We start from the raw sequence: 18830 nt of genomic DNA on the forward strand, positions 1-18830 counted from the left end.
ATCAATCAATAACTAGCTTATTTATTCTATTGAGTTTAACAGTTTCTTGTTAGCACCATCAACCTCCTCTCATTGCTCAGGCTACGACAGTAGAAGTCATCAATTAATCCCTTCTCTGTAAGTTCCTTTCTCTCTTCCCCATGAGTATTGCTTTCTCAAAGTTGCGTTTTTGTTAATGCATTTTTTTCTTCTTCTGAAGTTGATATTGTTCAGTGGTGTTTGAGCCAGAAATAATGGATATATTACTGTTTTCGATTTTGGGTTGAGAATATTCTCAGTTACTGTTTGTCGGTTGACTTGTTACTCCGAGGAAACGGGACATTGGGTTTGTCTATGATTTTATTCTCTGTGTAGGGTCTTATGTTTTCTGCGAAATTTTTTTGCCTTTAAGAAGGTTTCTTTAAGCTGAAAAGGCACCTCTTTCAAAACCTATATCTTTTTGGTGCTTGTGTGTACTCTCTGTATAGTATAGAATGCATTGGTGATAAAATGTAAGTAATTCTTAAGGCAAGGGATAAGGTCATTCAGCTGCATAGTGAAACCAATATCCTTTATTTTTTTGACTGCTAGTGAAACCAATCCTATTATGTGGCTGTGGCTGACAGAATACACAGCTAGTCTGTCACGGGAAACTTTTTTTGGAGCCTAGCTACAAATTAATGGAACAAGCTGGAAATACTATATCGGGATTATTATAATTTAGGATAAATTACTTTTTTATTCATCTAATTTACTTTTAAGTTGGATTTATTCTCTAAATATTTTAAGGTTGAATTAGATTCCGTATTTTTTAATAAAAATATTTGAATTTCGTCTTTTATTTTTAATATTTTAATTAGATCTTTTATTTTTTTTTAATGAATTCAATTTGATCTTTATTTTTCTTTAATTTGCTTTGAAAATTAAAAAAAACTAAAATTAATTTTAAATAGAATCAAATTAAACATATTTTAAAAAATAAAAAATCTAATTGAACCTTTTAAAAATAAATGATATAATTTTGAACTATTTTTAAAAAAAAATAAATTAATATTAAGATGACCAAATTAAGTAAACCTACAAAATAAATTAGAAGATAAAAATAATTTAACCTACAATTTTTTCACTGGACACTTTAGTTTAACAACTAAAAAAACCTTATAAATTAGACTGATTACATTTTATTACTGACACATACGTACATTGTCTGGTTATAATATAAAAGGTTCACGTGCATTATATTTATATAATAAAAGTATTATATTATTATTTTATAAAAATCAATCATTTTACTGTACATAATAGTCTATAATTAGATAATAATATAAGAATAATCTATACTATTAATGTATTTAAATAAAATCCCTAATTTATTTCTTTTTCTCATATATTATTTTTATACTATGATTATGCATTTTTTTCTTCATAAAAGTATAAGCTTTTTATATATATATATATATATATATATATATATATATATATATATATATATATATATATATATATATGTAAAGAAAAATATTATGTTTATTTTCTTTGACACCATTAAGTCAAAGATTAAATAGAATAATCTACATAATAACTTCACTTGAGCTGTAAGTTTTTCTTCATATCTTCCCCTGTCATGCTTTCTTAGAAGTTTTTGACTATTATATTGTATGTCTAGTAATATATTTCCCTGCAAAATTTATATATATATATATATATATATATATATATATATATATATATATATATATATATATATTCTATAACCAATATTGTAATTTTGTAACTGGTTCATTTTACTAAAAATAATCTATTAATTTTGTTGTAGCTAATTTTATAATTTCTTGTAGTGTTAATTAACTCAAAATAAGATGTAGATTAAGTACTTTTGTAAGTTTTTTTAGAGCTCAAAAACTTTTTTTGCCTTCGATTGGACCCCATCTCTTCTCCTAAATTTTCACTAAAAAAATCATGCATAAATAAAAATCTCATGACTTTGTGGACTTTTTTGGCCTGGTAGCTTTTTATACTGGGATTTTTTGCCATGGCCAACGTGGAAGGCGCAGCCTTTAGGCTGAGCCAAATTGACAGCTCTCCTAAGGACATTATAGATACATACTTTTAATATTATATAATTTATTAAGTAATAAATTAGACCACATTATATGTCCTGCATGATAAAAAAATAAGATTTTAAAAACTGGATCGATCATTGAATCGCAAAAATATTGATTGATTCAAAGTTTAATAATTTAATTGTGATTGAATTGATAATAATTAAATAATATTTTTAAAATTTTAATATAACAAATTATATAATAGTCATAACTTTCTTTAAAATATCATCATTAACAATATATAACATATAAAATTGCATATTAAACTAAATCAAATATAACATAATATTTAATTTCTACAACACAAAATAATATATCTACCAACAACTAAAAGGGGAAAATATGAAAATTATAATTGCTAATACATCAATTTTTTAGAGTTAATACAATACTGGTCTCATTTATTATAATATTTAATTTAATACATTATAAAGTTAATGTATTTCATTTTTATTAGTAAATTTTAATCACACTACTTTTCGGAGCATCTTTTTACTCTGCAATGTATGAAAAACATTGCTTTTTGTGACTTTACCTTTTACATGTTCACTTAGCTATTCATTAGTGTTCACTTTCACTTTGATTGATAGCTAGGTACATATTGCACTTACACAGTTTTGGATAACGTGTTCTCTTTCACACAATAGTACTTTTTTTTCACTTTATGAGAACCGTTTAGAACCGGTGAACCTCAGGTTTTGACAGATTTATACCGGTTTAACGGTTTTTTAACCGGTTCTTTTACAATCCTGTTTCATGCCTCAGAGTTTGAATAATAACCACGAAGCAAATACAACACGGAATAAAGACAACAAGAAAGGATATCCATTATATTGCTAAGTGCTTCAGTGTCTCTCATATTTGACAGTGACACGTCCAAACATACAACATCTATAAAAGCTAAGAGGAGGCTATACTTGCAAACTTGCAAGTCCCACATAGGATAATGAATGTAACATCTAATGTTCTTGTCTTTTACTACTTTGGGTCTCAAGGGGAAGATCCAGGTGTAAATAGACCATGGAAAATCTTCAATTTTGTTAACGGAGAAAGCAGTTTTAGCAGTCAAGTATTTTAATTTTGGAGTGAAACTTTTATCTTCTTTAAATGACCAAAAATAACTTGTGGAGAGGGTTAGATATGACTGAAACAGTCAGTGAGGACTGAGTTCTTGTTTTCTCTGTTATTATCAATGGGCGTTATTTTTAGTCTTTTTTTTTGTTTTTTTTTTATTTCCGTTTAATTTCAATGGGGAGGAAAACTGATGGGGTTTGGTTGTGAAGGAAGGACTTTTGGTTCTAGATGAAGTTCAATATAGTTGGTTTTTTGGAAAAATGGTTTTACGCATGAATGAAAGTCATTCAGTTTTGCAATAATGTTTTTCTATTTTGGACCTTAGGTATTGTTCATCAATTAAGCTCAAAGGAAATCCTTGCTTTAATTTTTCAATATATGTGTGTGTGTACTTCAGTGTATTTCGTGTTCTGCTTTATAACAGAGAATATGGTAACTTCAAATTTTGTTGTGTTGATCAGTCAAATTTGTTATTGATGCAAAATCATGCAATGTTATCGAGAAACAAATATATTAAGCATTGGGTTGAAATAGCTTATAAATTTCTAATGCTTTATCTCATAGCAAGCAGTTTTTGATGAGGACTGAATGAAAGATTCAATTTGCTATGACGTCGATCAAATCATTGAGATGGCCGATGAGAAAAAAAAGTGGATTGTCTGATGTGGTTTGTCCTCTTTTCTTCTAATCTCATTACTTTGGATTTTGTTAGGAGAGTTTCTTGTAAAATATACTTTAGCTCTGAAGATTTCTGCGTTATATCATTGTTTTAACAATAGATTTTTTGGGCAGCGAAAATCAAGTTTCAAGACAAAACAACTGTCTTTTCTGGCAGTTTTTTGTACAATAATGTTCATTATGTATAGAATTACAAAGTATCAATATCACCAAGAAGAGGTATGAGATCACTTGAATTCTTTGGAATATCATTGCATGTACATCATAACAAAGGGTCAAAATATTTATTAAATGTTTGGCTAATTGATGCATAACAATTTAGCATCTTATTAATAATAAACTAGTACTGCTTTGTCCAGAGAGTCCTATAACTATGTCAATAATGCACGCATTGTTAAATGACATGTACTCTTGTGCTGGGTGGTCTAACTTATTCCCTCATGCATTTGTTTATATTTGTAACTATCAGATTGACAAAAAATCGAGTTCCTGGGGAGAACCAAAGGTAAAACTATGATGTCAGATTACTAGCCCAAGTAGCTTTTTTATTCTTTTTTTTTTTTTCAGATTTAATCTTCAATGCTTTACAAAATCCCTACTAGTTTTAGCAAATGACAGCAATGATTGATTTCAAAATTTGTTATGAACCTGTCCGATTCACAATTCTTGCCTAATATATGATTTTGTAATTTGAATGCATTTTTTATGTGTTGGTGTAGGTGTATCCTACAACTTCTGGGAATTTGAAAGGGTTGCCACAAGGTATAGTTCATGCTAATTCTGATTTGGAGTTAAAACCATCATGGTCGACAAGTAGTTCAAGGTCAAAGGTTAGAATTTTGCATTATTCTTCTATATTTTAGTTTTATTGAAACTGTTAAAAGATAGGTTAAATTTGGGAATTTGTTGCATCACCTGTGTTAACAATATAATGATTGCTTGGGGTTTATGAAATTGCAGGCTGTTTTCTCTAACCGTAACTTATTGGCAGTTCCAGTTGGTATTAAACAAAAGCATAATGTTGATGTTATGGTGCAAAAGGTATTCTTGATGATTGCTTAGATCATTCAAATTATTTGAATTAACATTCTTCAACTAATTTCATTTTTTTCAGTTTCTTCAAGAAAACTTTACAATTATTTTATTCCATTATGACGGCGAGGTTGATGGATGGTGGAATCTTGACTGGAGTAGCAATGTCATACAAATTGTTGCTCGGAATCAAACAAAGTGGTAAGTATATGCGACCAAACACTTAGATGTCTTTTTTTTTTGTTGTCTGAAATATGTTCATTGAATAGGGATTGCTTTAATTCATTTGAGGAAACTATAATAATAAATGGAGCATATTATATCTTTATTCAGTAAATGATACTTTGAAAATCAAAATGTCTCTTTGACTCAAGATTCAAATTATTAAATCGAAGTCTTATTTTTATTTTTTTTATCTTTGCATGGAACCACCACTGATATTGAAAATGTATATCATAATAATATCATGTTAATGCCTAGGCAAGACTATGGGGATTAGGAATCTTCTAGTTATAGATGATGAATTGGGAAATGTATACCTGAGCTATCTTAATATGGTTTTTTATGGTATCTGTATTCAGTAAGTTGTAACTATGAGCATATCATACTGCAAGTTGTATTGTGATAGTTTTCCACGATTTTTATTTATTTCCAATGTTATATGCTTGTATATACGTACTTACTTATATATGTAGTTGGTGGTTTATTTTTCTGAAACTTACATATTAATTCACGAGTTCTTTGTCAGGTGGTTTGCAAAAAGATTTCTACATCCGAATATAGTCTCCATTTATGATTTTATCTTTCTTTGGGATGAGGATCTAGGGGTGGAGCATTTTTCACCATCAAGGTATGAAGGGATGTTTCTTTGCTTTTCTGTTATTCCTGTTATTTTGATATGTATGTGCAGTCTACCTTGGATGTGAATGATTATCATTTTATAGGCTTGCAGGAACCTACTGGTGTAAATGTTATGAAAAAAGAATCCAATTTTATTTGATTACATGATTATATATTAGTTTTTCCCCTTTTATGATTTGATAGCTGAATGAAAACTGACTCTGAATTTTCTGCAACACACTATAAGATGTATATTATCCTTCATTTGGTTGCTAAGAAATCTTGGCTTTTCTAGGGTGGTATCTTAAAAAAGAGGTTATTTGTTGGGGTTTTATTCTTAAACCTGATCTAATTTTAAGGCTAGTCAGTCGCCTCTTTACAGGGTTTTTTCTCGTCAAATAAAAAAATGAATCAATATAGGCTTCCTTTTTGCAGATATATTGAAATTATAAAGCAAGAAGGTTTGGAGATATCTCAACCAGCTCTTGATCCACATTCAACAGAGATACATCATAGAATTACAATTAGATCTATAACCAAGAAATTTCATAGGTGATTTTTTGTTAGACTATTCCATATGTTCTTGCCAAACAATGTTTATTGTACTTACATTCGGTGTTTCATTGAAGCAGGAGAGTCTATGAACGACGCAAACGCCGTGCAAGGTGTTCAGATTCAAGTGAGGAACCGCCATGCACTGGGTAATTGTTACTTTCTTTGAACCTGCTAGAGTTGTGTAATATTTCAAGATGTTTGTGTTGGATCTTGTTGATGTTTTTTTTTTTTTTTTTTTTTTTTTTGTTTATCATCCTTCCATCTACCATCAAGATGATTATGTTATGGTTTAGTTGACTACCTTGTAATATACTATGTTTTTCTTCTCTCTACTTTTGAAAGCATTATAACAAATACAATGAGACAAATTCCTTTGTGGTGATTTATGATAAATCCTGGCATGCATGTTGTGTTGTGAATGACACAAAAACTTCAATTCAACTTGTGTAGGTTCGTGGAAGGTATGGCTCCGGTTTTCTCTCGATCAGCCTGGTACTGTACTTGGCATCTTATACAGGTAATATTATTTGCATGTATATAATATTAAATCTAAAATCTAACCAAAGACATGTTGTAAACTCCTTTAAAACTCATCCAAAACTTTTGTTTCTTCTAATTGTACTAGTGTGTTACATACCACGGACAACTTAAATTTTTTGTCCAAAAATTTATTATTGTTGTTTATAGTCGTGTTAGTTTTTTAAAGTTACCAAAATGATTGCCAATAGGTGTCCTTAAATGAGGTTTACCTTCGTCTAGCTGCTCAAAAGAAAACTTGTTCTGATTTACTTGCATTTTATTTTGGTGGGCTTCCTGGTGAAGTTTAACCTTGTTTGTTATGAAATTTTTAGAATTCAAATTGTCATTTTTGTCATATATTACAAATAGATGAAAATAATCCTCCATGTTGGTGCTCAATATTGGCTCATCACTATCATTTGTATCTTCTCCAGAATGACCTTGTCCATGGATGGGGACTGGATTTGAAACTAGGATATTGTGCACAGGTGAGAAATATGCATTTTCTAGACACTTTTGGTGGTTGTAATTTTTTTTATTTCTTTATTTTCTTTTTCAATGATGACACTTCCTATAAGATTCTTATTACCTTGCAACTCTATTTTTCGTTCTTGGAAGTGATTGATATAGCCAATCGTGCTTATATGATATTGGGCAATTACTACTTCCTCCAACAAGAGATAAAGGTTATGGAATATTTGCACATTCTCGTGTGAAATCATTAGCATGTCAATTTTAAATGCATCATGTGTTGATATATTAAATTTATATTTAATCAATCAATCATTTGTATACTAGGACTTAGGTTGCTCTGCCTTGACTTTTTTAGCCAGCATTATATCATTAGTGAGAATAATGTCATTTTTTAGGGACGTCGAACTAAAAAAGTGGGAGTTGTTGATAGCGAATATGTTTTTCATAAGGGAATACAAACTTTGGGTGGGAGTGGTCACAGAATGACAAAGGTATATGTCTCGTCCTTTCATAATTGTGGAATTCATTGTGGAATTCATTCACTGCAAAGTGTAAACCAAAAATATAAAGTGCGTGCTCCAACATGGTATTATTCAATATTCAGTATAGTTGTAACTTGAAAATACTCTTATATACACTACCTCTCCTTCTTTATCGAATCAAATTCCTTATTCCTTATGACACTAAACTTAAGAACAAACATGGTTTTTTACATATCATTTCGTTATGTAAAAAAAAGTGTTCCTTTTTCCCTGTATTCATTTGTCTGGACAAATTTGTTGGTTTGAATTATAGCACCAATAAAGTTGTGTTGTTTGCTATTTTGTTGCTAATTAACCATTAGATATACCCATTTGATCTGATCTCCCGAAAATTCCCATATTTTTTATAGTTTTATTAACATTAGCCCTCAGATTTACTTTTTTTCTTAATAAAAACTTTTAATCCTTGACATCAAAATCATTTTTTGTATGCATACTAAATATTTGAGACATTTAAATGATTTGGAAATGTAATTGATAATTGTTAAGCATTAAGAGCATTTCATGCATTGTTGATCTCAGTATAACACTTTTTAGATTTTGTAATTTTCTTAAAATTAACTTAGCATTTGTGAAAGACATTATTCTACCATTTTTAGTAGTAGTTTGTTGTTGATCATTTGCTTGATAATAATAGATTTTGTTTCTTTTTCTGCAGGTTTCAAAACTACAAAAGACAACTATGGTAAAGTTTTAATGACATTCTGTGGTTCTTGTCTGCAATCCTATTTGGCTATTTCATTAATAATCCTAATATTCAGTTTATTGTTGATTTTCTATCATTTCCTAAGTAGAAACAAGGTGGAGTGGGAATTGATGTGCGAACTGAGGTGAGGTTTTTAAGCTTAGTTTCAAACCCAATTGTTATGGTATTGACCAAAGAGTAACATGCATTGCAAAACACTATTTACATATTAACGTATGGATTGAGCAGATAAGAAGACAATCAACAAGGGAATTTGAAATCTTCCAAGAACGGTGGAATCAAGCTATTTCTGAAGACAAAACCTGGGTTGATCCATTTAAAAGTGACCAAAGACGCATAAGAAAACAACGAGACACACAACGCCTTTCTAAGCACTTTATATCTTAAAGTTTCATTCACAAAACATTACCTTTATTTATAGGCATAATTTTGTTTGTGTAACTCAAAAATTCATTCAATTTTTGAAAAATAAATTATATTTTTCTTTATATTTTCTTGTTATGGTTTGAACTTTGTTCTTATCACTATTTTCCTTTCTGAACGAGATCTCAGATCTCTGGTTGATGCTTTCAAAGAACCCTAATCTCATGGTTATTGTTTCCTGCATTTTCATCACTATTTTCCTTTCTCTCTCTTTGAAAGTTATAATCAGTGTTTTAAATCTCCGACCTATCATTAACACCAATGATAAAACTCTTTTTGCAAAGTTTTTATGAACACTTAATATGCAGAATTTTTTAGTTTAACAAATATGATAAAAAAAATGTTGGGATTTAATTTCATTAAAACATTCTTTCTCATAATACAACTATCATTCATTCAATTAAAGTTGATATTTCATATATTATTATGAACCTATAAACTTACTTAGACATGTTTGATAGAGATAAGTTTTTTCATATTTATATTATCACATCTTTTGTTCCACATATATATGTATTAATAATAAAAAGAATAGGAATGTGAAATTAATTAAAAAATTTAAAACACATTTCAAAAAGATAAAAGATTCATATTTATTTTTCTAACATCATAATAGAACTTGTCCAAATAAATAATAAAATCATTTTGACTCAAAACAAGACCGTCCAAAACTCCAAAGAATGAACTAAAGACTCAATATGTGAAACAAAATGATAAAAACTACATGTCTAGAACTTCATGTAATTAATACAGAAACTCATGTTCCAATGTTACATCCTATCAAAGCATTGTGTTTCAACGTGTTCTATCATGAGGTTCTCCATAGTCATCCATCTTACCATCCGCTCCCACAAACACAAGGTTCGAGATTATTACAAGATCCAAACACAAACAACACACAGGAAGTGAATTATCACATTCCTAACTAATAGAAAGAAACGAGACAACATGTAGATATACATATCATATAAATGAAATATCGCTTACTTAAACATAGCTCACGTCATTCCACCAGTTGTTGCGTAATATCACATCTCAACACAGCACATCTCATTCATTTTCACATCATTCACATATTCAAGGATCAAAACACAATATCACTCAACCAATCAATATCGATCAATACACAAGCGTTATGCAACAAATATACTAAAACTCAATCTTATATGCAATGTGGTACCATGTCAGTGAAAAATCTCGTCGGGTGCCTAGGAGTACATGACAAAATAAACCACATATTGGTAAGTCAAGTCACTCTCACTAGGTAAAATCATAGGGACACCAGTCAGGGTTACTCTGTTTTGCGAGAGCACTCCAATCATATGAGATCAACATAGGCTTTAAGGAACATTCAAATTGAGTGTATTTATCCTTAAGACCTACACTTCGAAGAGTCTGTCAGGGACTTGCCCTCCTAATTCGTTTCCAACCCAGAAAACATTTTAGCATGCAAATTTTATCTATGAACTGTACAAAATACACGACTCTTCAATTGTTCTCAAAATATTTTTAACTTGTCGCACCTCAAAGTGATTAAACTCGTCAGGTTCTCATAGTGGATTCCATCAGAATATTCGTCGCGCATTAACTCGTTACCTTTAAAGGGGTCTTACAGTCGTGTGATTGTACGGTTTATAGCTCACAACTCAATGCACACAACATCTCAATACACATGTGTGATCTCACAATTTAACATATATTCAAGTGGTCACTTACACATAGTTCATCACACTTCCATAATCCCAAGACAACACGTTATCACACCTCATGCATTATATACACTTCACACAATAATAATATTAATATGTTATGTTCATATGATTAAACCCCTCAAACAATTTCACATAATCATATCAAAATCAAAGGAATCAAAATCATAAGTAAAAAATATGAAAACACCAAGAGTGTTCAATTTTATCAACCAATTCACATCAGCATATCAATTGACTCATCAAACACAACAATCTTGTAATTATAATCATAAAAGAAGAATCACAATACATTAAACATCCTAAAATAAATCTCAATTTGATCCTCTAAGGATTCCTACACATGTTTATTCTAACCCTAATTACAATAAATTCATCTCTTACCTCTAAGCGGACTCACATGTATAATCTGACAGCGATAACAACATCTCTAGCATTTCCCTTAGATTCCTCAAACTTTTCTTCTGATTGCTCTGCTAGGGTTTCTAAGCGTTAGAGAGGAGAAGGGATTGGAGCCTCAATTCATTGTCTGTGTGCGGGGAGAATTTCTCCCTCCACAGTCATTATTACAAAAATCCCAACAGTGGGGATGTGCTAAAATGTGTTTTAAACTTGGTGTTAAAATTTCACGACGATCCAATGACTCACGTGTGTAGTCTGGCAGCAATAACAATATCTTTAGGTTTTCCTAAGATTTCTCAAATTTTTCCTCTAATTGTTCTGCTAAGGTTTCCAAACGTTAGAGAAGAGAAGGGATTAGAACCTCAATTTCATTATCTTCGTGCGAAGTGAATTTCTTCTTCCATAGACATTATTATGAAAATCCCAATGGTGGAGATGTGCTAAAATATTTTTCAAACTTAGTGTTAAAATTTCATGATGATCCAATGGTTAACGAGTCTGAGATTGTAGTTTTATGGGACAAATTTGAGTGTATACTAAAAAAAGATAGGGTTTTGGAAGAGTGGGAAGGGAAAACAGATTTGAGAGAAAGAGAGCATTATATCTCTATTTGTAGTTAGGGTACTTTCAGCCTATTATTTAATCTATTTTTCTTTATTTTTTTATTTTATAAAATAAACTTTATTTTACTCTTTATCAAATGCATAAATAAAACTATTTTTCCTTATTTTATTTACCTTAAAACTATTATTTTAATTAATAAAACTATTTTTCCTTATTTATTTAATTACAAAAATCTCATTATTTTTCTAAAACTTAATTTATTTTTAAATAAAATATTTTTTAATTTATTTTACAAAAAATGAGGTGTTACACATACTCGAGAATCATGATTTTTGAAAATGTGTAAAATGTGTAACTAACACTTCTTGTTTACTCCAAAAAGTTGAATTCCTACTTTCCTCCTTAAAAATATTTTTAGTAGAAAGTGAGTTAAGATTGATTCTCAAGAATTATAATTTTCCCATAATCTTTTTTTTAAGTGAATATCAAACATGGGATCATAGTTTCTCAATCTAAGATTTCCTTGGAAAATAAAAAAATTTCGTCTAACAAACACTCCCTTAATTAATTCCTTATAATAAATATAAATTTCTTGATTAAACTATCAATTCTTTAAATAACTTTACAAAACAATTTCCATTAAGATAAGAGACTAAAAAATGACTAATATAATGCTTATTAGGGGTTACATTTTAATTTAAAATGTATTTCCCAATAACATTTTAAAATTTTCTAATCTCTTTCACTTCACCATTCCAACAAATAAACATTATTTTATAAGTTTTTAAAACATAACTTAATTTTGTTTAAAGAATAACATCAAAATATCTAAAATACTGTACATAAAACTTATCTTTAAAACATTAAATAAAATACCAATAAACGATTATATTAAAAAAAAAATCAACATTTTTTAATTTTTGCCTGAACTTATTCTGACATATGGAGTGATTACTCAACTACTTCATTAAACAACTGGTAGTAGTTTTGGTAGCCCAAAGAAATAGCCACTAAAATTCATTAAAAACCACTGTTTCAATCTGCAGTCAAGATTGTGCGTTATGGAAGATCACGAAAGCCAGAGAAAAGTCAGAATCCTGTGCCTCCATGGATTCAGGACCAGTGGTGAAATCCTCAAGCAATTAGTCTTAAGATGGCCTGAACCTGTCTTGCAAAAGCTGGAGCTTGTGTTCCTCGATGGCCCGTTTCCTGCACAGGGAAGATCTGATGTTGAAGGCATTTTTGACCCTCCTTATTTTGAATGGTTCCAAGCCAATGAGGTTGTATTGTAAGGACAATTACTCAATGTTAATCATAATCATATGGTGCTAATTAACTTTTATTTATTTGTGTGCAGGAGTTCACTGAGTATACCAACTTTGAAGAATGTTTAGCATACATTGAAGATTACATGCTAAAAAATGGTCCTTTTGATGGTTTCCTTAGCTTCTCTCAGGTGCGGGCTGTGCGGTTATGATATTTTCTTAATGAAGTTTTTGTATGTTCTGTTTTTCCAATTTTGACAAATCAGGAATGTTAATTGTCTTGTCTCTTAGGGAGCAATTTTAGCGGCTGCATTGCCAGGAATGCAAGCGCAGGTACTAAAACAGAAACTCATCGTATTTTGCTGTTTAAACTTTCCCTTTATAGATAGCAAGTTGACCCTTTTTAGATTTTAGTTAGAAAAACTCAAAAGTACTTTTACCCTCAATGTAAAAAATCATTCCTCCTTCCTTTTTGTGTATTGGAACTTGTAATTGTACATTAGAATTTGCCAGAGTACTTTCCTAACTTTAATCCAATCATAACATTAATGTTATAAGTTTGCAAGGAGGCTAAAGTTAAATAAGTTTGATTTGATTAAAGTGAGTGATGACTAAAGGGTGTGGCACTTGGGAAGGTGGACAAGATCAAGTTCCTGATTGAGATATCAGGAGCCAAGTTTGGTGAAAACAGGTTTGGAATGCCTAAACTGGCTTCCAATGCATTTTCAAAACCAATTGATTGCCCGTCCCTTCACTTTATAGGTAGTTTCAACAAACCCAAGTCCCTTATGATTCTTTGCTTCATCAAATTTTCCATTGGATCTTCTATATTGTTATTATATAATTGAACTAATTAATAGACTTTGTCTGTGTTATGTGGTGAAGGAGAGAAGGATTTCATGAAGGCAGAGAGCATTGCTTTGTTGGAAGCATTCCAAGATCCTGTTGTGATTCACCACCCTAGAGGGCATACAGTCCCCAAACTTGGTTAGTGGTATCTTCTCCTTTAATTAGTAATTTTGTTAACTATGACTGTTGTCAGGACGTATTTGAATATTGGTTTTGTTTTGTGCACACAATGTGTCTGAAATCTGAGACTTTGATCTGGTGCTTCTTTCTTTCAGATGATTATAGTCTTGAAATTATGGTCAATTTCATTGACACGATTCAGAGAATGATTTAGGATGGCCATATCAAGTCTTGAATCTTATGGAGACCTTTTGTCATTGTATTTTGTGAAACTTTACTGAAGCCATGTATAATAAGAATATTTTCCATGTAATAAACTCGAATATATGAAGCCGGTGTCAATCAATTGTTAAATTTGGGTTCATTTTATATAGTTTCATGTTAATCATTTATTTATTGCATAGATACATTTACTCAGTTAAATTGGCATATAAGGTCCTAGCATCAAAACTTAGGCTGTATTCGAATCTTGTATTTGGAAGCTAGCTCAAGACCACATCCCCTCCCTTAAGAACTAACCATATAGAGGTATTATTCCAACCAATGAAGTCATGTGTAAAGGTTGCCTTAAGGAAGTCAACGCTACACTTGTATTTTGATTGCAAATTTTTTTTCAAAGGTGAGTTGAATGCTTGAGCTAGTGGGACATTAGTTCAGTATTACATAATAATGTTCAAGTTAATTTCTGTCAAAGTTAGGGATTGTTTAATTGTGATTTGGCTAATAGAATCAAGTGGCTAGTTGTATAGTTTTCTATTGTTTGATCAATATGGTTGGCCCAAAATTTTCTTATGTTTTCAACATCCTTGGGGAGGGGGAAATGGTTGAAATATTTGAAGTTGTACTCTTGGCAGTGGATTATTTCTAGGCGCGGGTTTCTGTTAGGAAGAAGATGCAGCAGTAGGCCAAGAGGAGCACCACGCTGGTTCAGCTTAGGAAGAGCACTGCCATAGTAGTTAGTCACAACCATATAGAGGTTGTTAGGTCCACTACCAGTTTGTTACTGGTTTGTTGTTAAATAATCTGTTAGAAATGTAATATGAAGGAGTGTATAAAAGGAAAGTTAAGGAATGAATAAAGCAGAGAAGAATTTCAGTAGTATACATTAGAGTAAGGAGGTTTTCCTTGTCCTCGAAACAAGGATTGTGTCCTCTGTTCCTATCAGTTTCACAATCCATGAGCTTGTTTTGAAGTGTTTTAGTAGATGGTGTTAAGCTTGAGGTAGTAGGTGAAAGATACAGGAAATTGCAACTGGTATGTTTTGGAAAGGATTTATTTTGTTATGCAATGGATTTGATTTATTCTGCAGCTTCTGTGCAGTGGAAGGGATTTATTTTGTTATGTAGTGGAAAGGGTATATTTTTGTTATGCAGTTGTTCAATTTTATGAGCTTACATGCTGATTTAAATTATAGATGCTATCGGTGATTGGTGCATTGACCGTTCGTTGTGCACTCTACCTTGTTTGATGTTTCAGTGTGCTATGGAAATTTGCATAGTATATACTGAATAGTATTTCTTCAGTTTTTTTTGTGTGTGTGAATAATACAGAGGAACAAGAATCCTCTAGGAAAAAGAAATACCAGCAAAATCAGCTCTAAGCACATTACAAGCTAAATCAACTCTAAGCACACAAAAGTCATTCCTTGGAGCATAACACAACATTTTCAAATAATTTTGCTTCTTCTTTTATTTACCTTTTCCTATTATTTCACTTAATATTTTCTCAAGATTTATTTTTAAACTACAAATTCTACAATTTCGCATTATATATTGTGAAGATTAAATTTATTTTATAAACTAATGCTATATATTCATTGATCAGCTCATCTCTTATCACAATTGCTTGTTATTCTTGATAATACTATCAAATGGGATTTTTAAAAGAAATAAAGTAGTAAATGTTTTGTTTATAAAGGACCATATTTAATTTGTTTAAGAAATAAGATTAGATTAATAGGTAGTCATTCATAAAAAGGATAATTTAATAGGTGAATATTTTCTGTAATCGTAGCCTATTATTAGGGAAAAGATCTGAGGATGAAAGGATAGCATTCACAAATAAAAATAACAAAAAACATGAATTCAATCCCTCTTGTCCATGTCTCCAAGAACATTTCAATAAAAATTTACTATCTCAAATATGATTACAAGTTTTCCAAATAAACATGAGAAAATCCTGACTATTACACAACCCCTTCTCACTATGTACGACATCTTTTCTCTTCATAAGGGAATCTTTTTATAATAGTGCTATTTATGAATATGATTTAGTAAACTTCAATATTTGTCCCATCTCTCCACCAGCCTTCTCATTATTTTTATTTTTTTATGCTTAAGAAAGTTAAAACAAAGCAAACAAAAGGCAGAAAATACAGAACAACTATATCTAACACGAATAAACTAAGGGGGCAAGCATCAAACACGATCCAGAGGCTGTCTTCAGATATATGTTTCATACTTAGCTATGCAGTCAGCTACATGCATATGGTTACCCTCTCTTAATGTGTGGTGAAAAGTGAGAGATCAATTCTTACATGTATAAGACTGAATCATATCCATCAAAGGAGCATTAGGGTGAGGTTGTTCCACTCCCTGGGGAATAAACTGCAAATTAATTATGCTGTCTGAGTCAGATATTCATAGATAAGATTCATAATTCCACAAGACTAATATAGTTAAGACCCTTATATATGGCATGCAGTTCAGCAGTAGTATTTTTTTGTCATACCACGAAAACCTGCATATCCATTAATCCATTAAGCATTTGAATCCCATGTGGAGGAGGAATCCACTGAACTATATTGTGCTTTGAGGCTGGCGATTTGGTTGATGAGAAATATCAAGAGCTAACATTATAATTAAGATGCATTTTACTACGTACCATTTAGAATACACATCTTAAATTTTCACTCAAATTAATATTTGAAAATTGAAATTAAATTTTTCAACGAAATATCTCAACTTTACGACTTAAGTTAATATCACTTAATTGTATTCAAGTGACACTGACTTAGAAATAACTGATATAAGAAATATCTCAACTTCACGGCTTGTCAGTGTTACTTGTATAATCATAGAATAAAACGTCTAATTTCATCATCCCATTTTTAATGTATAAAATTGTAGGAACTCCCGGATCTTTTAAACTTTGGTTGATGCAAGATCAGTTAGTTGACAAACGTCAAACTTGTTGAAATAATATTTTTAAGAGCTTTTTTTTTGTAAATGTTGAATTTTTATCAATTTAACTATTAAATTATGTGATATTATCCTAATGATCATTTGTATCTTTTTTTTTTTATAATCTACAAATGTGTAGTTATATAATTTAATCATAAAAAGTTCCTTATATTTTACAGGTTAAAATATAATCTGAAGTATTAATTAGTTTTTACATAATATGTTTCATAAACTTTTTTTCTTTAGAAAAGATGATATTTCATAAACTAATTAATTTAATTCGTGAAAACTTTTAATGCCATGGTTAAATTGATAAAATCTAATATTTGTAGAAGTTATTATAGGTACATATTATGTAGTTTTTCTGCAACGTATCAATTGAGGTTTTTTTTTTTAGAGGATCAATTGAGTTATATAATTCATATAACACATTTGACATTTTCTACAACAATATTTTTATCCTGTCGCATGAATTATTTTAGCTCACACTTCTATTCTCCATTAATGTCTAAATTCTCTACGCCAAAGACCTCATCGATCAGAGTTGAAAGAAAACCCACGTTCTCCAAATTCCAATGGTAAGATAGGTCTTTTCTTGCTCTACAGCTATCTCCTGACATATGAATAATGGAGAACAGAGTGCAAGCCTCAAAGTAAAACAATCATTTCCTAATTTTCTAGAACATGCAAATATCATATGAACTTTCATAAACTTAGGGCCTGTTTGGGTGTAAGTTTCTCTAGAAGCACTTTTAGAAGAAGAAAATAAGAAGAAAAAAATGAAATGAGATTCTCCATTAGTTAAAATGAGTTTTTCATTAGCTAATTTGTAGATGTCATCTCATCTTTTAGAAAAATTATATTGATGAGCTTCTAAAAATTAACTCATGGAGAGTTTATTTTTGCTTATGAAAAAGCTCATCTCATCTTTTTTCTTCTTATTTTCTTCTTTTAAAAGTGCTTCTAAAGAAGTTTATCCAAATAGGCCGTTAGTCCAAGAACATAAAAAGTGTTCGTGAGACTGACGTGTAGAAGCACCAAGACCCTTTACAATTAATTATAATCTGAATATAATTACTTCACAACGTCAAAAAGATGTTTATTTAAGAGTGAGACATTCACTAAGAAGAATCCTTCAAAATTTCCCTAGTGGGGCAGTGATTAATCATTACACACTCTACTAACCCATTTATTTTTTTCCTTTATTTCCCCTCCTACACGTTTGGCTGAAGCTTCTAATCAGTTCAATTTTTTTGTTAATTAAATGAATAATGTTTGTGCCTTATGGCAAGAGATGATTTGGCAGTCTTTGAAGTCGTTCTCAAGGTTGAAAAAACATATATCTAGGCCGGTGTTTAGGGCCTGGCGGTGCGGTGTCACTAAAACTTAATAGCAATTTATGATATCAGAAAGTTGGGGCCTATACTTGAGGTGGACCATCATCTACTATGGCCTTAGATTAATTCACAGGCCCGTAATGCATGCTTTAATGCAACCCCGTCTGTCACACCAGGAGTTGGAGGCAGCTCGTCCCATTTCACTCTTCTATTCTCGCATTTTTTTGTTTGTTTGTTTGATACATAAAAATTAAAAAATAACTTATTCAACTTACTCAGTTAAAATTTACTAATTCTATTCTAACATCTAAGTAATGCTTTGATATAATCGTCTTTATATTGATTGATATAGGAGGGAATAATATTAGGATAAGGTAATGTTCGGCCTAAATGGTAGGTTTTGGTATTTAGATGAGATCATAGGATATAATTTCAATGCAATTATTGTATATCAATAAAAAAATTTAACTATATA

At 30.4% G+C, this 18830-nt stretch overlaps 2 protein-coding genes across 13 annotated transcripts; both read left to right on the forward strand.

The window, feature by feature from the left end:
* LOC100807505 (uncharacterized) lies at positions 1 to 9070 on the forward strand. 7 transcript variants are annotated; one of them, XM_041010772.1, is made up of 16 exons: positions 1 to 117; positions 3723 to 3825; positions 3951 to 4055; positions 4306 to 4341; positions 4556 to 4666; positions 4797 to 4877; positions 4951 to 5069; positions 5617 to 5718; positions 6129 to 6260; positions 6341 to 6409; positions 6714 to 6780; positions 7217 to 7270; positions 7652 to 7747; positions 8457 to 8483; positions 8593 to 8628; positions 8733 to 9069. In XM_041010772.1, the coding sequence occupies exons 2-16, from the start codon at positions 3766 to 3768 to the stop codon at positions 8889 to 8891; spliced, it is 1254 nt and encodes a 417-aa protein (XP_040866706.1). In that variant the 5' UTR covers positions 1 to 117; positions 3723 to 3765; the 3' UTR covers positions 8892 to 9069. The 7 variants fall into 7 exon arrangements, with proteins under 7 accessions (XP_040866706.1, XP_006574635.1, XP_040866711.1 ...); XM_006574572.3 differs by having other exon boundaries at positions 6144 to 6260; positions 8733 to 9064; XM_041010777.1 differs by having other exon boundaries at positions 8560 to 8628; positions 8733 to 8843.
* A 3490-nt stretch (positions 9071 to 12560) lies between these two features.
* LOC100794918 (esterase FUS5) lies at positions 12561 to 14190 on the forward strand. 6 transcript variants are annotated; one of them, XM_041010788.1, is made up of 6 exons: positions 12561 to 12882; positions 12960 to 13058; positions 13159 to 13200; positions 13503 to 13629; positions 13753 to 13858; positions 13992 to 14190. In XM_041010788.1, coding segments are annotated over exons 1-6 (594 nt in total). In that variant the 5' UTR covers positions 12561 to 12663; the 3' UTR covers positions 13993 to 14190. The 6 variants fall into 6 exon arrangements, 5 of the variants coding, with proteins under 5 accessions (XP_040866722.1, XP_040866717.1, XP_040866724.1 ...); XM_041010783.1 differs by having other exon boundaries at positions 12562 to 12882; positions 13753 to 13854; XM_041010786.1 differs by having other exon boundaries at positions 12563 to 12882; positions 13485 to 13629.
* Positions 14191 to 18830: the final 4640 nt, after the last annotated feature.

Source organism: Glycine max, chromosome 2, assembly GCF_000004515.6.
Source record: "Glycine max cultivar Williams 82 chromosome 2, Glycine_max_v4.0, whole genome shotgun sequence".
In the NCBI taxonomy this organism is placed as follows: Eukaryota; Viridiplantae; Streptophyta; class Magnoliopsida; order Fabales; family Fabaceae; genus Glycine; species Glycine max.